At 44.7% G+C, this 21,288-nt stretch overlaps 1 protein-coding gene across 1 annotated transcript in view; it reads left to right on the top strand.

Annotated features, from left to right (window-relative positions):
* Positions 1-21,288, top strand: part of DNTT (DNA nucleotidylexotransferase) — a 484,835-nt gene that overhangs the window by 14,753 nt on the left and 448,794 nt on the right. The window contains exon 2 of the mRNA XM_044299722.1: positions 19,711-19,885. Within this exon, the coding sequence (XP_044155657.1) occupies positions 19,711-19,885 (175 nt within the window). The remainder of the gene's footprint in view (positions 1-19,710; positions 19,886-21,288) is intronic.

Below are 21,288 nucleotides of genomic sequence, written 5' to 3'. Positions count from 1 at the left end.
TGGATTTGACCCTTAATCTGCTTCTTGACACCTCTTCTCCCTGCTCCCTGAACCGTGACGCTACCTCTCGGATTTTGACCTCAGCTTGCTTTTGGATTTTGTCTTTGCCTCTTCTCTTGTACTGACATGACCTCCCGGATTTTGACCTCGGCCTGCTCTCGGATCTGTCTCTGTCTCCTCCCTCGTACTGACGTGACCTCCTGGACTGACCCCGGCTAGTTGACCCGCCTTGCCCTTCCGTTGTTTGTGGTACCTTGCTTGTTCCACCTCTCTGTCAGCTCGAGTGCTACCTCTCATTGGCTGTCCGCTTCCCTGCTGTCTCTTTCTCTTGGCTTGCATTTACTCAGGTCAGGGACTGTCGCCCAGTTGCGCCCCGTCCCAAGTAGGCAGGGACAGGGGACCGGGTGGCAGCTCAGGGGGTGCACCTCCGCTCTATCTTTATACCCGTGTCGCTACCCCTTGACATAAACCCATCCTGTGAAAAGAATCTAAAAAATCCAGAGAAAACTAAAGACACCCAAGACCCCTCTATTATTTTCAACTCATCCTCATATACTTTGAAAAAAGCAGAAATTGCAGTACTCTCTAAAGGTCTATTGTTTTGCCCCACAAGTAAAATTAACGAATTTGACCTATTTCTAGAACTCAACCTCTTCATTAAGAAACTTACTTTAAAACGGCATTTCAAAATTCTAGAGAACTCCGCAAGAAGACCACCATCAGAACCAACCACCACTCTACAATCCGAGGAGGAATGTACCAAAGCGATCTCCTCGGGTCTGAAACCACCATCTAGCTTCTATCCTATCCATTACAATTTTTTGGATACATTCTACTCTCTGGTCTCCAACGATTTCAGACAAATAAACCAAAAAGGCCGCCCATCCTCCCCGAAAAAAACTTAATCTTAAACCATTTGAAAAAGCGGCCCTTAAAAGTTTACAATCAAATACGAATATTATAATAAGGAATGCGGACAAAGGAGGTGGGATCGTGATTTAGAATAGAGAGGATTATATAAAAGAAGCTCTACATATACTATCAGATAAAAACTACTATCTACCCCTCCATAATGACCCGTCAACACAGGACAGAGAAGAGTTCGGTAGACTAATAAAGTCAGCAGAAGCAGTCCTAAACAAAAAGGAGAAGGAATATATCCTTGTGAAAGATGCAACTCTTGCTACCTTTTACCACCTCCCTAAAATTCACAAGGACATAAGGAATCCCCCCGGCAAACCTATTATCTCTGGGGTGTCCTCTCTCACCAGAAATCTCTCTCATTACATTGATATACATCTCCAAAAACATGTCCTCAATTTAAAATCATATTTAAGAGAGTCCACATCCTTAATAACATCACTAAAAGATATAAAATGGATAGACAGTTATCTCTGGCTCATCCTAGACGTGTCAGCCCTCTACACTAATATATCCCATGACCTAGGGTTAAAATGTGTATCCACCTTTCTATACAGCAGAAATCCTTCATAACCAAAGGCATACAGTTTATTCTCACTCACAATGTTTTCACATTCCAAAATCAGATCTACAAACCGATACGGAGGACCGCGATGGGGACGCGCTTCGCTACAAGTTTTGCCAATCTCTTTATGGGAGCCTTCGAGGAAGCCTTCATATACCAAACAAAATTCTGGTCCGAAAACATTTTTTAGTTAAAAAAATACATTGATGGACTCATTTTCATCTGGGACGGCGACCAAGCAACAATAGAGGATTCTATTTTCCATCTAAACACCAACAACTGGGGCATCTCATTCATAGGGGCATATGATAATAAGAAAAAAGAATTCCTGGATCTAGAGATCTTCACCCAAAACAATGAAATCAAGACACCTACCTTCTTCAAAAAGGTTGATAGCAATAGCTATCTGGATTTTGGCAGCACACACTATAGAAAATGAAAGTCCAATGTTCCATTCAGCCAATTCAAACGACTTTGGCGAAATTGCACACTGGACACAGACTTCATTGCACAATGTGACACCCTCACATCCAGGTTCAACCAGAATGGGTACCCAAGAAACATCATCATGGGCGCTAGAGAAAATGCAGCTGGATTCACCCAATCAGAATGTCTAGCTCCAGTACAAAAACAAAGGGGAAACACCGATATTAGTTCATACTGCTACAATTTTGTCACAACATATAACCAGAATCATAGTGCTGTAAAAGCTGGCTTGGGGAAACATTGGCATATCCTAAAAAAGGATCCTATACTTAGCCAGATCATCCCAGGGATCCCCTGCCTCACTTTCAGAAGAACAAAAACCTTGAAAAATATTCTGGCGCCTAGCAAACTAAAATCGGCCACATACTCTGCTTATCACCAGGATACCAGGGCCCCTAAAGGCAGTTTTAAATGTGGTCACCAGCAGGGGAGGACTGGCAGCCTTAGTCCTGGGGGGCAAATCTAGTCAAGTGGCCCATTTTTAGCCCCGCCCATCATTAAAAGCCCCTCCTACATATGATAGGCCACTCCCAACACACACTTTACAGCTGACATTCTATAGTTGCGGCCTGTCTCTACACATCATACGGCGAGGGGAGGCCGTCCTGGCTGCACTGCCTGCTTATATAACAAGCTACAGCCAGGAAGCTCCTCCGCTCTCCTCCCTACCCTGATCCTGCTCAAGGCCTGTGATTCCCCCCACCATCTGCCACCCGCCCGTGGCCTGCTGCCCCCTTTTGTCATCCTCACCCAGTTCTGAATCCTCCTTCTGCAGATGTCAGGTGGAGGAGCCGGAGCATCTCTTCTCCTACATAGTGCCACATACCTCTTACATCCAGTGATGTCACCTTTGTTGTAGACGTTCTCTTTCCTCATCTTCTCCATTCAGACCAGACCGCCATGATGATTTTTCTGCCATCTCCCTTCTCTGCAGAGATTGAGAAACAGACATTAGTTTCCTGCCACGCCCAATACTATACTGCAGAAACAGTCCCCCTGGAAATACTACTACCACACAGATAGTGCCCCCAATACTGTACCCGCTATGCCCCCAATACTATACTGCAGAAACAGTCCCCCTGGAAATACTACTACCACACAGATAGTGCCCCCAATACTGTACCCGCTATGCCCCCAATACTATACTGCAGAAACAGTCCGCCTGGAAATACTACTACCACACAGATAGTGCCCCCTTAAACAATTATTGGCACACAGTGCTCTAAAAATAACTGCGCCCAGACACTAATAGTATAAAGATAATGTCCCCCAAAAATAATTGTGCTAAGCTGATACTATGCCAGGGTGCCCCCAAAGTAACAGTGCTCCCCAAAATCCCACCAATAGAAATAATTCTCTGCCAGAGCACACTTAGTAGTAATAATGCCCCTATAGTGCCCTAGTAATCATGTTCTTCATAGCCCCTAGAAGTAGTAGTAAAGCTCCCCATAATACCCCCTAGTAGTACTAATTTTCCCTATAATATGACAGTACATGAAATACCCCCGCTTAGTGCCCGCAGTTGAGCTAATGTCCCCAAAATGTATGCCAGTATAAAATACCCCTATATAGTGCCCCAGTAAATGCCCTCATACTGCTCCTCTCCCCCTTCCCCATAGTGTCCCCATAATATGCCAGTAAAAAAATGCCCCTTAGTGCCCCCAGCAGATGCCCCTATAGTGCTCCTCTCCCCGACAATGTACCAGTAAAAAATGCCCCCTTAGTGCCACCAAATGCCATAGTGCCCCCCATAATGTTCCAATACAAAAGGCCCCTTTAGAGCCCCCACTTCCCCATAGTGCCCCCAAATAATGCCCCTATAGTAGCACCAGATGCCCCATAGTGCTGCTCTCCCCTATAGTGCCCCCCCAGAATGTGCCAATAATAAAAAAAAGCCCCTTTAGAGCCCCCAGTTACCCCCATAGTGCTCCTCTCCCCCATGGTGCCCCCCCATAATGTGCCAGTAAGAAATGCCCCCACAGTGCCAGCTCCTCCAATAGTGCCAGCCCTCCCCCCATAGTGCCAGCTCCCCCTATAGTGCCAGCCCCCCTATAGTCCCCCCATAGTGCCAGCTCCCCCTATAGTGCCCCCCCATAGTGCCAGCTCCCCCTATAGTCCCCCCCATAGTGCCAGCTCCCCCTATAGTCCCCCCATAGTGCCAGCCCCCCCCTATAGTCCCCCCATAGTGCTAGCTCCCCCTATAGTGCCCCCCCATAGTGCCAGCTCCCCCTATAGTGCCCCCCATAGTGCCAGCTCCCCCTATAGTCCCCCCCATAGTGCCAGCTCCCCCTATAGTCCCCCCATAGTGCCAGCTCCCCCTATAGTCCCCCCCATAGTGCCAGCTCCCCCTATAGTCCCCCCCATAGTGCCAGCTCCCCCTATAGTCCCCCCCATAGTGCCAGCTCCCCCTATAGTGCCCCCCATAGTGCCAGATCTCCCCCCCATAGTGCCAGATTTCCTCCTCATAGTGCCATATCTCCCCCCATAGTGCCAGATCCCCCCCCCCCCCCATAGTGCCAGCCCCCCGCAAAGAAGAAAAAAAAATAAAAATACTTACCTCCATCAGCAGCGATGCCGGCCTGTGTCCCTGCTGTGTGTGTGTGCTGCCGGCTCAGGCGTCGCGATGATAATGACGTCATCGCGCTGCCTGAGCCGGCCTCTGATAGGCTGCAGGCATTAGTGCCTGCAGCCTATCAGAAGAACAGGGGAGGGACACGCCTCTCCCTCCCCTGCACCACAGCACGGCCGCAATTACATCCAGGGCCGCGCCGCCTGTGGTGATCGGCGGTACGGCCCTGAAGAATAAAAAAAAAATATATTTTTTTTTTAGATGGGCGGCCCAGCGGCCGTTTATTTAGGGCGGCCTGGGGGGCAATTGCCTCCCTGCCCCCCGGCCCAGCCCGCCCCTGGTCACCGGAGATGCCTGTGCTGTACCAGAATTCACCAAAGATCATCCTTTCATAGCTGAACCACTGGGGATTCCTTCTTAATCCCACACCATCTAACCTGTAATTCTAACCATGTTATATACCTGCTTGAGTGCCCGTGTCATCTGCAATACGTAGGTCACACTATCCAGACCCTGGCAGCAGATTTAACAAACATCGATCTAATATTAAGAAGAAATATCTGAAACATAGCGTGTCCAGAAACACGGCCGAACATCATGGGCAGCGCTGTTGGTTTTTCCGTAACACCCTTCGAACAAATTCCGATTCATTTTAAAAAAAGACATCCAGTACATCAGACGCGGCGAGATGTATTGGTATTTTAAACTAAACAGCCTCAATAATGAGGCCTTCGAAATTAACTTGTAAAGTCAAATTATCCAATACCCTATATTCCCCATCTTACTTTTGAAAGGAAATAGCTATACACTAGTAACCGGGCACCACCTATTTCATACGCTCCCACTCATACAAGCCACACCCCCTATCACCTAATAATATCATCTCTCATGTACAACAACTCAATATGGTACACAATACCCCTCTGTGGACCCCCCCCCATTGGCCACTCCTTTCTAGTATATAGTAGGAGATCAGAATAAGACACTATGAGCAACATTTTTTATCTCATACTTTTTATCTTTTCATTTTGTAACTTCGTTTTTAGGCTACTTTCACACTTGCGTTCGGAGCGGATCCGTCTGGTGTCTGCACAGACGGATCCGCTCCTATAATGCAAACGATGGGATCCGTCTGCATTATCTTTCAGAAAAAATTCTAAGTCTGAAAGTAAGTCAGACGGATCCGTTTTGACTTTACATTGAAAGTCAATGGGGGACGGATCCGTTTGAAATTGCACCATATTGTATCAACTTCAAACGGATTCATCCCCATTGACTTACATTGTAAGTCTGGACAGATCCGTTTAGCTCCGCACGGCCAGGTGGACACCCGAATGCTGCAAGCTGCGTTCGGGTGTTCGCCTGCTGAGCGGAGCGGAGGTCAAACGGTGCCAGACTGATGCATTCTGAGTGGATCCGCATCCACTCAGAATGCATCAGGGCCGTACGGATGCGTTCGGGGCCGCTTGTGAGAGCCTTCAAACGGAATTCGCAAGCGGAGCCCCGAACGCAAGTGTGAAAGTAGCCTTATCCATATTACTAATGGGATTGTAGTCTCATTGAGCTAATGTTTTATTCTTAATGTTTTTTAGGATTTAATATACAACTCAAACAATTATTATGCTGCCCTGTACAGCAGTGTACTCATACATATATGTATTTATACATTTGCATCAGCTAGCCAAGTCTTCTGAACCCAAACCCGGTAAAGCCACCTATGAACCCGATCTTTCAGAGCTGTGGTTTGCGACTATTGGCATCCTCGTTCCCAAGACAATGGATCACATGACTGCATAGTTGCGATCACGTGACCTCCGCGTCACACACAGGCACACTCACCCACCGCCGTTGCCGGTGTCTGATTGGCAACCTGCTCGTGCTCCGACCTGCGGGTAACAACCCACAGCGACTGGCCTCTCTCCCTGCCCTTCAACACGGGAGAGTGCCAACCACAAGAGGACTTCCTTCTCTGGCCATCTGGGTCACGTGACCGCTCATCTTTGCAGTCACATGACATATGGGTGTATATACTCAGAAGTAATGACAGCTGTTTTATAGCCCATAATGCTTGTTTTTTTTTTAATAAATATGTGTGCGATCATGTGTGTATAAACAACAGAACCTACTCCACACTCACAGCAGCTATTTGATTAACAGAACCAATCCTGCCCTGGGACGTCTCCCAGGTACATCTTTTTGGCGTTTTTTGATCTATAAATACCCACCCATGTATTGTATTTATTGTATTATTGTGAAACCTGATGAAGGGGAAGTTTTAATACCCAAAACACATTTTTTTTCAATTAAATAAGAAGAATTTCATCCATTAAGACCGTCTCCACTGGTGATTTTGCACAGAAGCAGAACCTCTCTCTTTCCACTGCAAGTATCCTTTGGGGGACTTGACATCCTATCCAAAAGACAACACAGTCTGCGACTGCAGTCCCGGCGTAAAGGTCTTACCTATATAAGTTTACAGTAGGGTTGTGACTTTATATTGTGCACAACCCCACAAGGTGAGCCTCCGAACTCCTCACTTTATTCCTTTATTTGTATGAACATACTACCCTATTGTGCGCCCCTTTTTCTCCTTTTTTTTCTATTCCCCCATCCCTTTGAGGGGAATTTAGATTAGTCCACTACCTAAGAAGTGTCATTGATCAAGGCGTCGAGGAGCAGGAGCTGGAAGATGAGAAAGTCGCAATGCTGAATGAATTCCCAGGGGGGGCTACTCCATCTGAGACAAATCAGCAGGAGTCTGAAGAGGAGTCAGAGGAGGATGGTGGCTGAGGGGTGGGGAGGAGGAGCAAGAAGAGCAGGCTTTGAGGGGGACTTTCAACTTTTCGGGGATCCATGGTGTTGTCCATGGCTGGGGGAAGGAGACCTAGGATGACATTCTCCTGGGCGATAAGCAGGAGCCAGGGTGCTCCACCGCTTCCAATTTAGTGTAAATGGGGGCCTTCATGCTCCAGCGTTTGAACAGGGAACCCCGTATAAAAAGCATAAAGGGCAAGGACCAGTACTGGGTGGTAACGTACTTAGACCTCCGGTACAAACACAAAATGGTGGACATGTTAACAGCATCACAGAGGGCTGGCAGAATGCAGCATTTCCAGGCCTTGCTGCAAGAGATGCTGCATTCTGCTGTTGCAGGAGCTGGCAGAGGAATTTCCACCCACCCGAAACAGTTGCGGGTACCAATCCTACCATGCCTGCAAAAAGAGGGCGGTTTGAAGATGTGTTGGCCACTTCGGATATGAGATCATTCTTGCAGCCAATCAATCGACAGCCGCTCTCTGGATCCATCCTCAGGGAACGCCTAGACTGACAGGTGTCCAACTACATCGGGTTAACCGCCGATGTGGACGCTCTGAGAAGCGAGGAACCCCTGGACTACTGGGTGTGCAGGCTTGACCTGTGGCCAGAGCTGGCACAATTTGCCATGGAACTCTTGGCTTGCCCCTCGTCGAGTGTTCTGTCTGAAAGGACGTTCAGCCGGCAGGGGGGGATCGTGACCGATAAACGCAGTCACCTACCTCACGACAGTGTGGACTACCTCACATTTCTAAAAATTAATGAGTCATGGATCTCAGAGGAATTCAACTGTGACAACCATGTGTAATTGAATTTCCTCATGCCAGCCCACACATATTCGCCACCACCCAGAACAAAGAATGATCCTTGTCGTATGTATATACAGCGGCATAAAAGGCCTTTTCTGTCAGGTGAATGCCTAATTTTTGGGCCCTGTACTGGCCTACAGTAAAAAAAAATTCAAGTGAACGCCTAATGTACCTCCAGCCACATAATCGCGAGTTCTTTTCTGTCAGGTGAATGCCTAATTTTTTGGGCTTGTACTGGCCTACAATAACATTTATCAAGTGAACGCCTAATGTCCTCCAGCCACATAATCACAAGTTCTTTTCTGTCATGTGAATGCCTAATGTTTGGTGCCTCTACTCCAGTGGCCTACAGTAAAATTTGTATCCAGTGACCGCCTAATGTACCTCCAGCCGCATAATTACAAGTTCTTTTCTGTCAGGTGAATGTCTAATTTTTGGGGCCGGTACTCCCATGGCCTAAAATAAACATTTTCTAGGCTCCAGCAGGGCACATTATTGAGAGTTTCCCTTTAAAATATATATAAAAATGGCCCCTGATTAAAATACATATTTTTTGTGGGAATTTTTGCCATTGATCCCCTTTTGGTATGTCACTGTCCATGTTGTGGGACTATTTTTGCACTTCTAGTATTTGGTGGCTGGAAATATGACCTGAAGGTTTTTCAGGTTTGCCTGCCATTAAAGTGAATAGGGCCCGCCACATGGTTCGCGAACGTCCCGGCTGATGTTTGTCCATCATTATTCTTTGTTTCTGAAACACCATTTTGTTTGGGATTGTATGGTACAGTAGTCTGGAATAAGATTCAATATCTTTTTAATATGATTTGTGTGTTCTCACTTGTGTATTCAGTTTCATTGTCTCCACCTACAATCTTTGGCTTTTTCCCAAACTTGTTACTTACTTCAAAGAGATATTCTTCAAGTTTCTCTGGAACTTCATTTTTATTATGAAGCAAAAAACAAAAACAAAACAACTGTATACCTTTAAATAATCAATAAAAGTGAGAAAATATATTTTCTTGCTGGGGTTACCGTAGTTCTCTGTGTGTATTAGGTCAAGTGGCTGCTCTGATCCTGTGGCACTATTTTTAGGAAATGTTTTTCTGGACATTTTCCATTTAAGCCAGCTTGTACATTTTATCACCTGATTGCATTGGTCTATTTTAACACCTTCAGCATGCTGCTCTTGTTTAGCAGTACACACACTTTCTTAGCATTTTAGTTTTTGTGTTTTAAAATTTTTCCTTCTGCAAGTGTGTACGCTTGTTTTGAGATGATGCAGTGGTCATTCTTAAATGTGACTTTATTGCCCTGATGTCACGGAAGGTGTACAGGAAACAAGACAACACAAAATGAATATATGACTCACTGGATCCAAAACTAAGGAACAAAAAGGGAGACCCCTGCATCAGACCTGGCACTCTCCCTGACTGCTCAGCCTATGCGAAAATCCCAATGGTAGATGATCGCATATCCTCGTACCTCGACTGTATAACACCTGAACACCCTATAATAGTGAGGGGACACGACCACCGGCTCCCTACACTAAACAAGGAGGGAGTCAGGGTCACATGGGATCCAGCAAACAGAAAATCACAAATGAATGTACAACACTTATCTTGTAGAAGACTGTGAAATAGTATCAGCATGCACACACACTCCAGGAAGTTGTATAAACCGCACACTAATGCATTATGGGGAGGAATTTAAAGGGATGCAATCAGTCCAACTACATGACAGCTGAGAGAGGCTAACGAGATGAGGAACTGAAAACCAAAACAAAGGAAGCTCAAGGAGGAGGTTCTGAAAGGCATCTGTCAGAGCTTCTCAGATGTCTGGTGGTGACAGTACCCCTCCCTCTACGTGTGGACTCCGGACACTCAGAGCCCACCTTCTCAGGATGGGACCTATGGAAAGCCCTGATGAGACGAGTGGCCTTGATGTCCGTCACTGGGACCCACATCCTCTCCTCAGGACCATAACCCTCCCAATGAACGAGGTACTGGAGAGAACCGCGGACAACACGAGATTCCACAATCCTAGAGACCTGAAATTCAAGATTACCATCAACCATAATCGGAGGAGGAGGCAAAGGCGAGGGTACAATGGGTTGAACATAAGGTTTAAATAAGGATTTATGAAAAACATTATGGATCTTCCAAGTCTGAGGAAGATCAAGACGGTAGGCAACAGGATTGATGACAGACAGGATTTTGTAAGGCCCAATAAACTTGGTAGACAACCACACCAGATCACCAACATTCAGGTCCGGACCAGGCACACGTCTCTTATCTGCCACACTCTTATATCTCTCACTCATGCTCTTTAGATTATCCTGAATCTTTTGCCAAATAGATGACAAAGATGAGGAGAATCTGTCCTCATCAGGTAAACCAGAAGACCCCTCTCCCGAGAATGTCCCAAACTGCGGATGAAACCCATATGCACCAAAAAATTGTGACTTATCAGAGGACTCCTGATGACGGTTATTTAAAGCAAACTCAGCAAGGGACAAAAAAGAACACCAATCCTCTTGATTCTCCGCCACAAAACAGTGCAGATATGTCTCCAGATTCTGATTGACACGCTCTGTCTGGCCATTCGACTGCGGGTGGAAAGCAGAAGAGAATGACAACCGAACCCCCAAGCGAGAACAGAAAGCCTTCCAGAATCTGGAAACAAACTGCATACCCCTATCAGAGACTATGTCTGAAGGAATACCATGCAATTTGACAATGTGATCAATAAATGCCTGCGCCAGCGTCTTAGCATTGGGCAAACCAGGAAAAGGGATGAAATGCACCATTTTGCTAAAACGGTCCACCACCACCAGAATCACAGTCTTCCCCGAGGAACGAGGCAGGTCCGTTATGAAGTCCATGGACAGATGTGTCCAAGGACAGGAAGGAATGGGTAAGGGAAGGAGAGGACCTGATGGCCGTGAATGAGGGACTTTGGCACGAGCGCAAGTCTCGCAGGCTGCCACAAAACCCTCAACCGACTTACGAAGCGCAGGCCACCAGAATCTCCGAGCGATGAGATCCACTGTGGCTCTTTACCCCGGGTGCCCAGCAAGGACAGTATCGTGGTGTTCCTTAAAAATCTTGTGTCTTTAAAGCGAGAGGCACAAACAACCTCCCAGGAGGACAAAGATCAGGAGCCTCTGACTGGGCTACCTGCACCTCTGCCTCCAGTTCAGGATAAAGAGCAGAGACCACCACACCTTCAGCCAAAATGGGACCCGGGTCTTCAAAATTCCCACCTCCCGGAAAACAACATGACAGGGCATCTGCCTTCACATTTTTAACCCCAGGGCGGAACATGATAACAAAATTAAACCTTGAAAAGAACAAAGACCATCTGGCCTGTCTCGGGTTCAGACGCTTGGCTGACTCCAAGTAGGCCAGATTTTTATGGTCAGTAAACACGGTAATAGGGTGTCTGGCTCCCTCTAGCCAATGGCGCCATTCCTCAAAAGCCAACTTGATGGCCAACAACTCCCTATCTCCCACATCGTAATTTCTCTCTGCGGAGGAGAGTTTCTTCGAGAAAAAGGCACACGGTCGCGATTTGGCAGGAGAGGAACCTGGAGACAAGACCGCACCCACACCCACCTCAGAAGCATCAACCTCAACTATGAAGGGTAGAGAAATATCAGGTTGTACCAAGATGGGAGCGGAAGCAAAACTCTCCTTGATATTAGAAAAGGCCTTACGCGCCTCTACCGACCAGGAAGAAAAATCTACCCCCTTACTGGTCATATCAGTGAGTGGTTTAACAACAGAGGAATAATTCAAAATAAACGTCCTGTAATAATTGGCAAAGCCCAAAAAATGCATCAGCGCCTTCTGATTCTCAGGAAGCTCCCACTCAAGCACAGCGCAGACCTTCTCGGGGTCCATGCGAAAACCAGAAGCGGAGAGAAGAAACCCCAGAAATTGAATTTCTGGAACCGCAAACACACATTTTTCCAGTTTCGCGTATAATTTATTCTCCCGCAGGATGAGCAAGACCTGACGTAAGTGTTCCTTATGAGTTTTGAAATCAGGAGAAAAAATCTAAATGTCATCCAAATACACTAATACATTTTTTTCCATTGAAGGATAAAAAATGCTGTTCACGAAATGCTGAAAAACGGCTGGGGCATTCATCAAACCAAAAGGCATAACCAAATTCTCAAAATGGCCCTCAGGGGTATTGAAGGCCGTCTTCCATTCGTCTCCTTCTCTGACCCTGACCAGGTTGTATGCCCCTCTTAGATCTAATTTGGAAATGACTTTAGCCCCAACAATCTGGTTAAACAGGTCCGGGATCAGAGGAAGCGGATAAGGGTCACGAATAGTGATACTGTTCAGCTCCCTGAAATCCAGACAAGGTCTTAAAGAACCATCTTTTTTCTTAACAAAGAAAAAACCAGTGGCAACAGGTGACTTCGAGGGTCGTATGTGTACTTTTCTCAGACTCTCAGAGATATAAGCACGCATATCGACCCTTTCAGGTTGGGAGAGATTGTATAAACGAGATTTAGGCAGCTTGGCGCCTGGGATGAGATTAATAGGGCAATCGTACTCCCTGTGCGGGGGCAAATCCTGAACTCCACTCTCAGAGAAGACATCCGAAAATTCAGAGAGAAAAGATGGTACAGTCTTAGTAGAAACCTCAGAAACAGATGTCGTGAGACAATTCTCTCTGCAAAAGTCACTCCAACCATTTATTTGCCTCGCTTGCCAATCAATGGTGGGGTTATGTTTAGTGAGGAGTAGGCAATCCGCTAAGGACGAAACATGACACATCCTCAACATGAGCATCACTCACAAGTAAACGGATATTGTGAACTATGCCCTTTAATGATTTCTTAGGCTACTTTCACACTAGCGTTCGATCGGATCCGTTCTGAACGGATCCGATCATAATAATGCAGACGGAGGCTCCGTTCAGAACGGATCCGTCTGCATTATATGGGCATATAAAAGCTAAGTGTGAAAATAGCCTCGGACGGATCCGTCCAGACTTTCAATGTAAAGTCAATGGGGGACGGATCCGCTTGAAGATTGAGCCATATTGTGGCATCTTCAAACGGATCCGTCCCCATTGACTTACATTGTAAGTCTGGACGGATCCGCACACGCCTCCGCACGGCCAGGCGGACACCCGAACGCTGCAAGCAGCGTTCAGCTGTCCGCCTGTCCGTGCGGAGGCGAGCGGAGCGGAGGCTGAACGCCGCCAGACTGATGCAGTCTGAGCGGATCCGCATCCATTCAGACTGCATCAGGGCTGGACGGAAGCGTTCGGGTCCGCTCGTGAGCCCCTTCAAACGGAGCTCACGAGCGGACAGTCGAACGCTAGTGTGAAAGTAGCCTTAGAAAGTGGAGCGGAATCAATAGCAAAAACAGGAATATCCTTTCCCAAAGTGCATACCTGGAAACCATGAGTTATCGCAAATTAATTATCAATGAGATTGACAGCTGCTCCACTATATACAAAAATCTCACAAAAAAGGTTCTTGCTCTCTAGCGCCACCCTGGCAGGCAGGACAAGACGGGAACTACAAGCAAACGGAAAACCTTCAATTTCCGCCTCAACCCTGCCAATAGTAACAGATGGAACATTTTTAAAAGATTTTTTCCATTTTGTTTCTTTATTACTCCCAAAAAACTGCCTGAATCTCCTAGAGGGACAAACGTTTGCCAAATGATTTATACCTCCACAACAAAAACAAACCTTCCCATGCGGGCTGAATCTTCTATTGTCAGAGGCAATCAACCCCAGCTGCATGGGCTCCTGCTCAGAAGGGGCTGACAGCGACTGAGACCCCTGTGCACAGAATGAGACCGCTGCACTGTCCTGGGATTGAGTATGACAAGAAGGAGTGATCTTTCCTCTCTCTCTAAGACGCCTGTCAATACGAACGGCGTGAGACATAGCAGAGTCCAAGGAGATAGGCCTCTCATGAAAGGCAAATTCACCTTTAATCCCTCTGAAAGACCATGGCAAAATTGACTTCGGAGTGCAGCATCATTCCAACCAATATCATTCCAACCAGTATCAGCCGCCCATCTCCGAAATTCTGAGCAGTATATCTCTGCGGATTGTTTACCCTGGCATAACAGACGTAGTCTAGACTCTGCCAAAGCAATACGATCCGGATCATCATATATCTGACCCAGGGCTAAAAAGAATTCATCCACTGAACGGAGGGGCCATGCCCCCACCGGCAGCGAAAAGGCCCACGACTGAGCGTTACCCCTGAGCAGCGATATAATGATCCCCACCCTCCTTTCCTCATCACCAGAGGAATGGGGAAGAAGGCGAAAATGGAGTTTGCAAGCCTCTCTAAAACGCACAAAATTCTCAATACCAACGGAGAACGTATCCGGGAGCGAGATCTTAGGCTCAGAACAAACTCCATGAACGCAAGCTGAACCGGTCACTTGAAACTGAGAAAGAGTCTTACGGAGATCAGCTACCTCCAATGAAAGACCCTGGAAGCGTTCAGTCAAAAGTGAAACCGGATCCATGCTTGAGACGGTTTTGGCGGTTTATAATGTCACGGAAGGTGTACAGGAAACAAGACAACACAAAATGAATATATGACTCACTGGATCCAAAACTAAGGAACAAAAAGGGAGACCCCTGCATCAGACCTGGCACTCTCCCTGAATGCTCAGCCTATGCGAAAATCCCAATGGTAGATGATCGCATATCCTCGTAACTGTATAACACCTGAACACCCTATAATAGTGAGGGGACACGACCACCGGCTCCCTAAACTAGACACGGAGGGAGTCAGGGTCACCTGGGATCCAGAAAACAGAAAATCACAAATGAATGTACAACGCTTATCTTGTAGAAGACTGGGAAATAGTATCAGCATGCACACACACTCCAGAAAGTTGTATAAACCGCACACTAATGCATTATGGGGAGGAATTTAAAGGGATGCAATCAGTCCAACTACATGACAGCTGAGAGAGGCTAACGAGATGAGGAACTGAAAACCAAAACAAAGGAAGCTCAAGGAGGAGGTTCTGAAAGGCATCTGTCAGAGCTTCTCAGATGTCTGGTGGTGACACCTGTCCCGCGAGTTTCTTCACAGACAACAAATTACTTTCAAAACTAGGGACATACAGCACATCTTTTACTGGAATCCTTCTGCTTTGTGTTAGGGAGACCTAACAATTAATGTAGCCATCTCCTATTCATTCTGGAGTCATATACCGACCATTATTAGCTAGGATTACTTTGTCTTACTTTGGTCAAGTTTAGAGAAGACGTTTTTGCCATTTGTCGTGACTAGTTGCCCCAGAGTCTATACACCATGCCTGTTTTGATGTACTTGAATACTTAATATAGGCAGCTTCAGTACTTGGAGTGGTACTTTCTTCGCTGACAGCACTTTTAACTCTTTGTTGATCACTCTGCCTTTTTAGCTGATTTATTCGAGCCTTCCAATCTATCTCCTTTAATTGAGTTTTGCTTGTGACTAGATCACGTATCTTTAATGCAGATTCGGCTCTGTGATTGTTATTTACATTTTCTGATTTTCTCTTGGACTCATCTACAAGCTTTCCTTTAGCATACTCCAGAGTGAGCTCATTATCTGGACGTGCATCTATTGTTGTCATAAGTGTGTCATACGTTTCTGGAAGACCGCTGAGCAACAGTGCACCGGCATGAAAAACTTTGATTTTTTTTCTTCAGTACCTCGCAGGCGCTCTACAATTTCTAAGGTATTTTTTGTGTAGTCCTACATGTTCTGGCCCTTGCTTAGCTTAGACTGATACAATTTAATCATTACATAGAGCTTGTTGCTAAGATTCATTCTTTCATGCACTTTCTGTAGCTCTTCCCACATCTCTTTTGCAGTTTCACATTTACATATGTGCACAATCTGGAGCGGCAAATTTGTAACATTTACGGTAAACGTGGGAACACACCCTAGAAGTAACTAACCAGTCCTGTAGCAGCAGAATTTGATCTGGTAGTGGAAGGATGGGAACTAGGTGAAATGATTGGTTCCCAGTGGTGAGCCCAGCATTTTAAAGTATGGTAATACTTGCCTTTTTGGCCTCCAGAAGGTCTTGTTGTAATGTTCTTGCAGGATGTTTCCAGCAGAGGGAAACCTCACTCTTGCTGCACAGTGCTCAATGAATATAGTCAGAACAAACACTTTGAATCTTCTGGAAGTCTGTTGATTTTTTTTTTTTCTGTCTACCCAGGACCCTGGATCAAGTTCACATTTGCTGGCGTCTTGTACAGTTACCCTTGAAGTGCTGCTTTCTTCTTTTTGTGTACATATACTGTACAATGAGAGAGATTTACAAAACTAAATGTGCCAGGATTCTGCCTTAATTTGTGCCCAAGAGCTGGTGTACATGCCTTGTACCACTTTTATTGTGTGTGTTTTATGCATTTTTGTGCTTCACTAGACAAAATGGTGTGGCTTAGATAGACAAATGTGTGTCTTAAAATTTCAAAAACGGTGTCAAATTTACCAACCAATAGGTTGTATAAAGTTAGAAGTAAATTTGTTATACAGTTTGAACCATTGTTATGAATTTGGTGCACAGTTTGGCATACTTATTCTAAGTTTTCGCAGTGTAAAAATTAGACATTTGTAAATGTGTCCAAATATATGTAAAACAAAAAAAAAAGCTGTCACCTTGGGTGCATAATTTAAAGCTTACCAGAACTGCAATAATATTATCAGATCAGTGCGGGCTTGACTCTGACTAAGTTTATTGAAGAGGTCATTCTGTACTTTTGGTAGTGGCAGTGCATGGTTGTGCAGTTCAGTCCCATTCACTTGAATGGGATTGAGCTACATTGAGTTGTAATCCTCCTGGCTACCAAATCAACCAAACAGCTCGAGAGATTTTGTCATAGGTGGAGGTGAGGGGCATTCGGCCACCAGAGGGAGACCTCTCTCTCCAATTGACCGCTCACATGCTATGCTCTCAATTGCATTGCAATTGCATTTACAGAAGTATTGGAATACATTGTAAAGGGGATTAGACCCCCAAAAGTTCAAGTCCCAAAGCGAGACAAAAAATAAAGTGAAAGAAAGTTGAAAAAATAAAGTTTTCCCCCCAAAAATTAAAAGTTTCAAGTAAAAATAAACAAAAACATCATTTTCCCCATATAAAGTTGAAAAAAATTGGTAAAAAATAGGGGGAAAAAAAAGTATACATATTAGGTATCGCCGTGCCCGTATCGACTGGCTCTATAAACATATCACATGACCTAACCTCTCAGATGAACACCGTAAAAAAAAAAAAATTAAAACTGTGCTAAATAAACAATGTTTTGGTCACCTTACATCACAAAAAGTACAACAGCAAGCGATCAAAAAGGCGTTTGCCCACCAAAATAGTACCAATCTAACAGTCACCTTATACCGAAAAAAATTAGCTACTACCTGAGACAATCTCCCAAAAAATAAAAAAAACTATGGCTCAGAATATGGAGACACTAAAACATATTTTTTTTTTTAAAAGCTTTTATTGTGTAAAACTTATATAAATAAATAAAAAGTATACATATTAGTTATCGCCGCGTCCATATCGACCGGCTATATAAAAATATAGCATGACCTAACCCCTGAGATGAACACCGTAAAAATAAAAACTGTGCTAAATAAACCATTTTTTGTCACCTTACATCACAAAAAGTGTAATAGCAAGCGATCAAAAAGTCCCACGCACCCCAAAATAGTGCCAATAAAACCGTCATCTCTTCCCGCAAAAATCATACCCTACCCAAGGTAATCGCCCAAAAACTGAAAAAATTATGGCTCTCAGACTATGGAAACACTAAAACATGATTTTTTTTGCTTCAAAAATGAAATCATTGTGTAAAACTTACATAAATAAAAAAAAAGTATACATATTTGGTATCGCAGCATCCGTGACAACCTGGTCTATAAAAATATAACATGATCTAACCTGTCAGATGAATGTTGTAAATAACAAAAAATTAAAACGGTGCCAAAACAGTTATTTCTTGTTACCTTGCCTCACAAAAAGTGTAATATAGAGCAATCAAAAATCATATGTACCCTAAACTAGTACCAGCAATACTGCCGCCCTATCCCGTAGTTTCTAAAATGGGGTCACTTTTTGGGAGTTTCTATCCTAGGGATGCATCAGGGGGGCTTCAAATGGGACATGGTGTCAAAAAAAAACAGTCCAGCAAAACCTGCCTTCCAAAGATCTTATGGCATTCCTTTCCTTCTGTGCCCTGCCGTGTGCCCGTACAGCAGTTTTCAACAACATATGGGGTGTTTCTGTATACTACAGAATCAGGGACATAAATCTGAGTTTGGTTTGGCTGTTAACCCTTGCTTTGTAACTGGAAAAAGATTATTATAAAGGAAAATCTGCCAAAAAAGTGACATTTTTTTATTGTATCTCTATTTTCTATTAATTCTTGTGGAACACCTAAAGGGTTAAGGATGTTTGTAAAATCAGTTTTGAATACCTTAAGGGGTGTAGTTTCTTAGATGGGGTCACTTTTATGGAATTTCTACTCTAGGGGTGCATCAGGGGGGCTTCAAATGGGACATGGTGTAAAAAAAAACAGTCCAGCAAAACCTGCCTTCGAAAAACCGTATGGCATTCCTTTCCTTCTGCGCCCTGCCGTGTGCCCGTACAGCGGTTTACGACCATATATGGGGTGTTTCTGTAAACTACAGAATCAGGGCCATAACTATTGAGTTTTGTTTGGCTGTTAAGCCTTGCTTTGTAACTGGAAAAAAATTATTAAAATGGAAAATCTGCCAAAAATTTGAAATTTTGAAATTGTATCTCTATTTTCCATTAATTCTTGTGGAACACCTATAGGGTTAAAAAAGTTTGTAAAATCAGTTTTCAATACCTTGAGGGGTGTAGTTTATAGAATGGAGTTATTTTTGGGTGGTTTCTATTATGTAAGCCTTGCAAAGTGACTTCAGACCTGAACTGGTCCCTAAAAATTGGGTTTTTGAAAATTTCTGAAAAATCTCAAGATTTGCTTCTAAACTTCTAAGCCTTGTAACGTCCAGAAAAAATAAAATATAATTTCCCAAATGATCCAAACATGAAGTAGACATATTGGGAATGTAAAGTAACAACAATTTTTGGAGGTATTACTATGTGTTATAGAAGTAGAGAAATTGAAACTTGGAAATATGCAATTTAAAAAAAAAATTGGGGTAAATTTGATAATTTTTGGTAAATAAAATTATTATTTTTTTTACTTCATTTTACCAGTGTCATGAAGTACAATATGTGATGAAAAAACTGTCTCAGAATGGCCTGGATAAGTCAAAGCGTTTTAAAGTTATCGGCACTTAAAGTGACACTGGTCAGATTTGCAAAAAATGGCCTTAAGGTGAAATAGGGTGAAATAGGGCTGAGTCCTTAAGGTGTTAAGAGACACTGACCTGAGAAATTAGGCATGGCTTTGTTGGCATAGCTGGGTGCATATGAGGGTTGTTTGGAGGGTTGCAGATTTGTTGCGGCCAATTTTTTATTTTTATTAACATCTCTTTAATATATGTCTTTCAGAGATTCAGTGACTCATATTGTGGCTGAGAACAACTCTGGGGATGAAGTGCTGGAGTGGTTGCAAACTACAAAACTGACTAAAGCAAATCTATACCAGATTCTGGATATCTCTTGGTTCACAGAGTGCATGGGAGCTGGATACCCCATAATTATTGAATGCAGACATCGGCTGCAGGTAAAGCTCATCACCATAGATGTGCCCAGTATCAGTGACATATGTATTTTCTCCATTTTATATCAGTTTTCACATTTTGTGCATTTGTAAAGTTACCTAGAGATGACGAGTGTAGTATCCATGCTGTAAATCTAGATGAATGAATTTTTCTGTTAAGCCATGTTAACATGATGTAGATTTCCCATAAGTACATCCAGGCTCGGACTGGCCCACCGGGGAGGCGGGGGATTCCTCTGTAGGCCCCCAGTCACCTGCGCCCGGAGATAAGATGGAGGAGTAATTATTTCTCTTGTTTCTCAGGAGAGATAATTATTGTAGCCACTAGGTGGCAGTATCGCACAGTTTTGCAGCCTCCTACTGGTGTAAATGATATAGGAGGCCCCGCAGCATCTTCTAAACTTTCCAGCTGCTGGCAGTGAGGTAGGAGAGAACATGTCTGGCCATCATCCTGCCCTCCCTGCTGTCAGAATACTGTGGTTGCTGGAGAGAAGGACTAATTTGCGGTGGTGGGCTGATTTCTCAGGTGTGTGACAGTAGTGAGCTGTAGGAGACTGTAAGGGGAAAATAGGTGATTTGTTTATGGTAGACTCAGATCCGTGTATGTGTGCTGCTCTCTGCAGTGTTCAGAGTGACATTGGGGGGACTCTGCCCTAGGTCCCCCCAATGCCTCTGCTTTAGGTGCACCCCTATTAGTGCCACAGCTCCAGATGCCCCCCAATGCCCCCACTTTAAATGAACCTCTAATATTGCCTCTTCTCCAGTTGCCCCCCCCCTAATACCTCTGCTCCAGGATCACCACTATTACCCTGCCTCAGGCAACCCTAATGCCTCTGCTTTAGGTGCGCCCCCATAAATGCTCCAGCTCCAGATGCCTCCACTTTAAATGCACCGCTAATATCGCCTCTTCTCCAGTTACCCCTGCTCCAGGATCCCCACTATTACCCTGCCTCAGGTGACCCTAATGCTTCTGTTTCAGTTATGACCCTCTGTTTGTGCCCTTTGTGCACGTTGCTCCTCTAGCACCTTTGCTTGGGCTTTGTTAAAGGTTATGACCTGCAAAGTGGGTTGGACTTATGACTGAAAAATTCTGCACAGTGCGTCACATTCTCCAGTATTGACATGTATGGCTTGCATGGCGGCAGTGATGATATTCCGTATTTACAGGCATCACTGCTGCCATGTAAAGAGATACTGGTGGTGGAGTGGTTGAGGATTTAATGGGGTTGTCCAGGTTTTCAAGTTATCCTCTCCACACCATAGGGCATAACTATATGATTAGTGGGGTCCGATTCTGCGACCCCCACTGATCCCAGGAACGGGTCCTGTTCCCCCTTTTTGACGGTGTGGCAGGCCACACATATGCCCTGCTGCTCTATTTATTCTCTTTGGGACCACTGGAAATA

This window comes from Bufo gargarizans, chromosome 6, assembly GCF_014858855.1.
Source record: "Bufo gargarizans isolate SCDJY-AF-19 chromosome 6, ASM1485885v1, whole genome shotgun sequence".
Lineage (NCBI taxonomy): Eukaryota > Metazoa > Chordata > Amphibia > Anura > Bufonidae > Bufo > Bufo gargarizans.
Note: the sequence above shows the minus strand (reverse complement) of the source record. Positions and strands in the feature narration are given on the sequence as shown.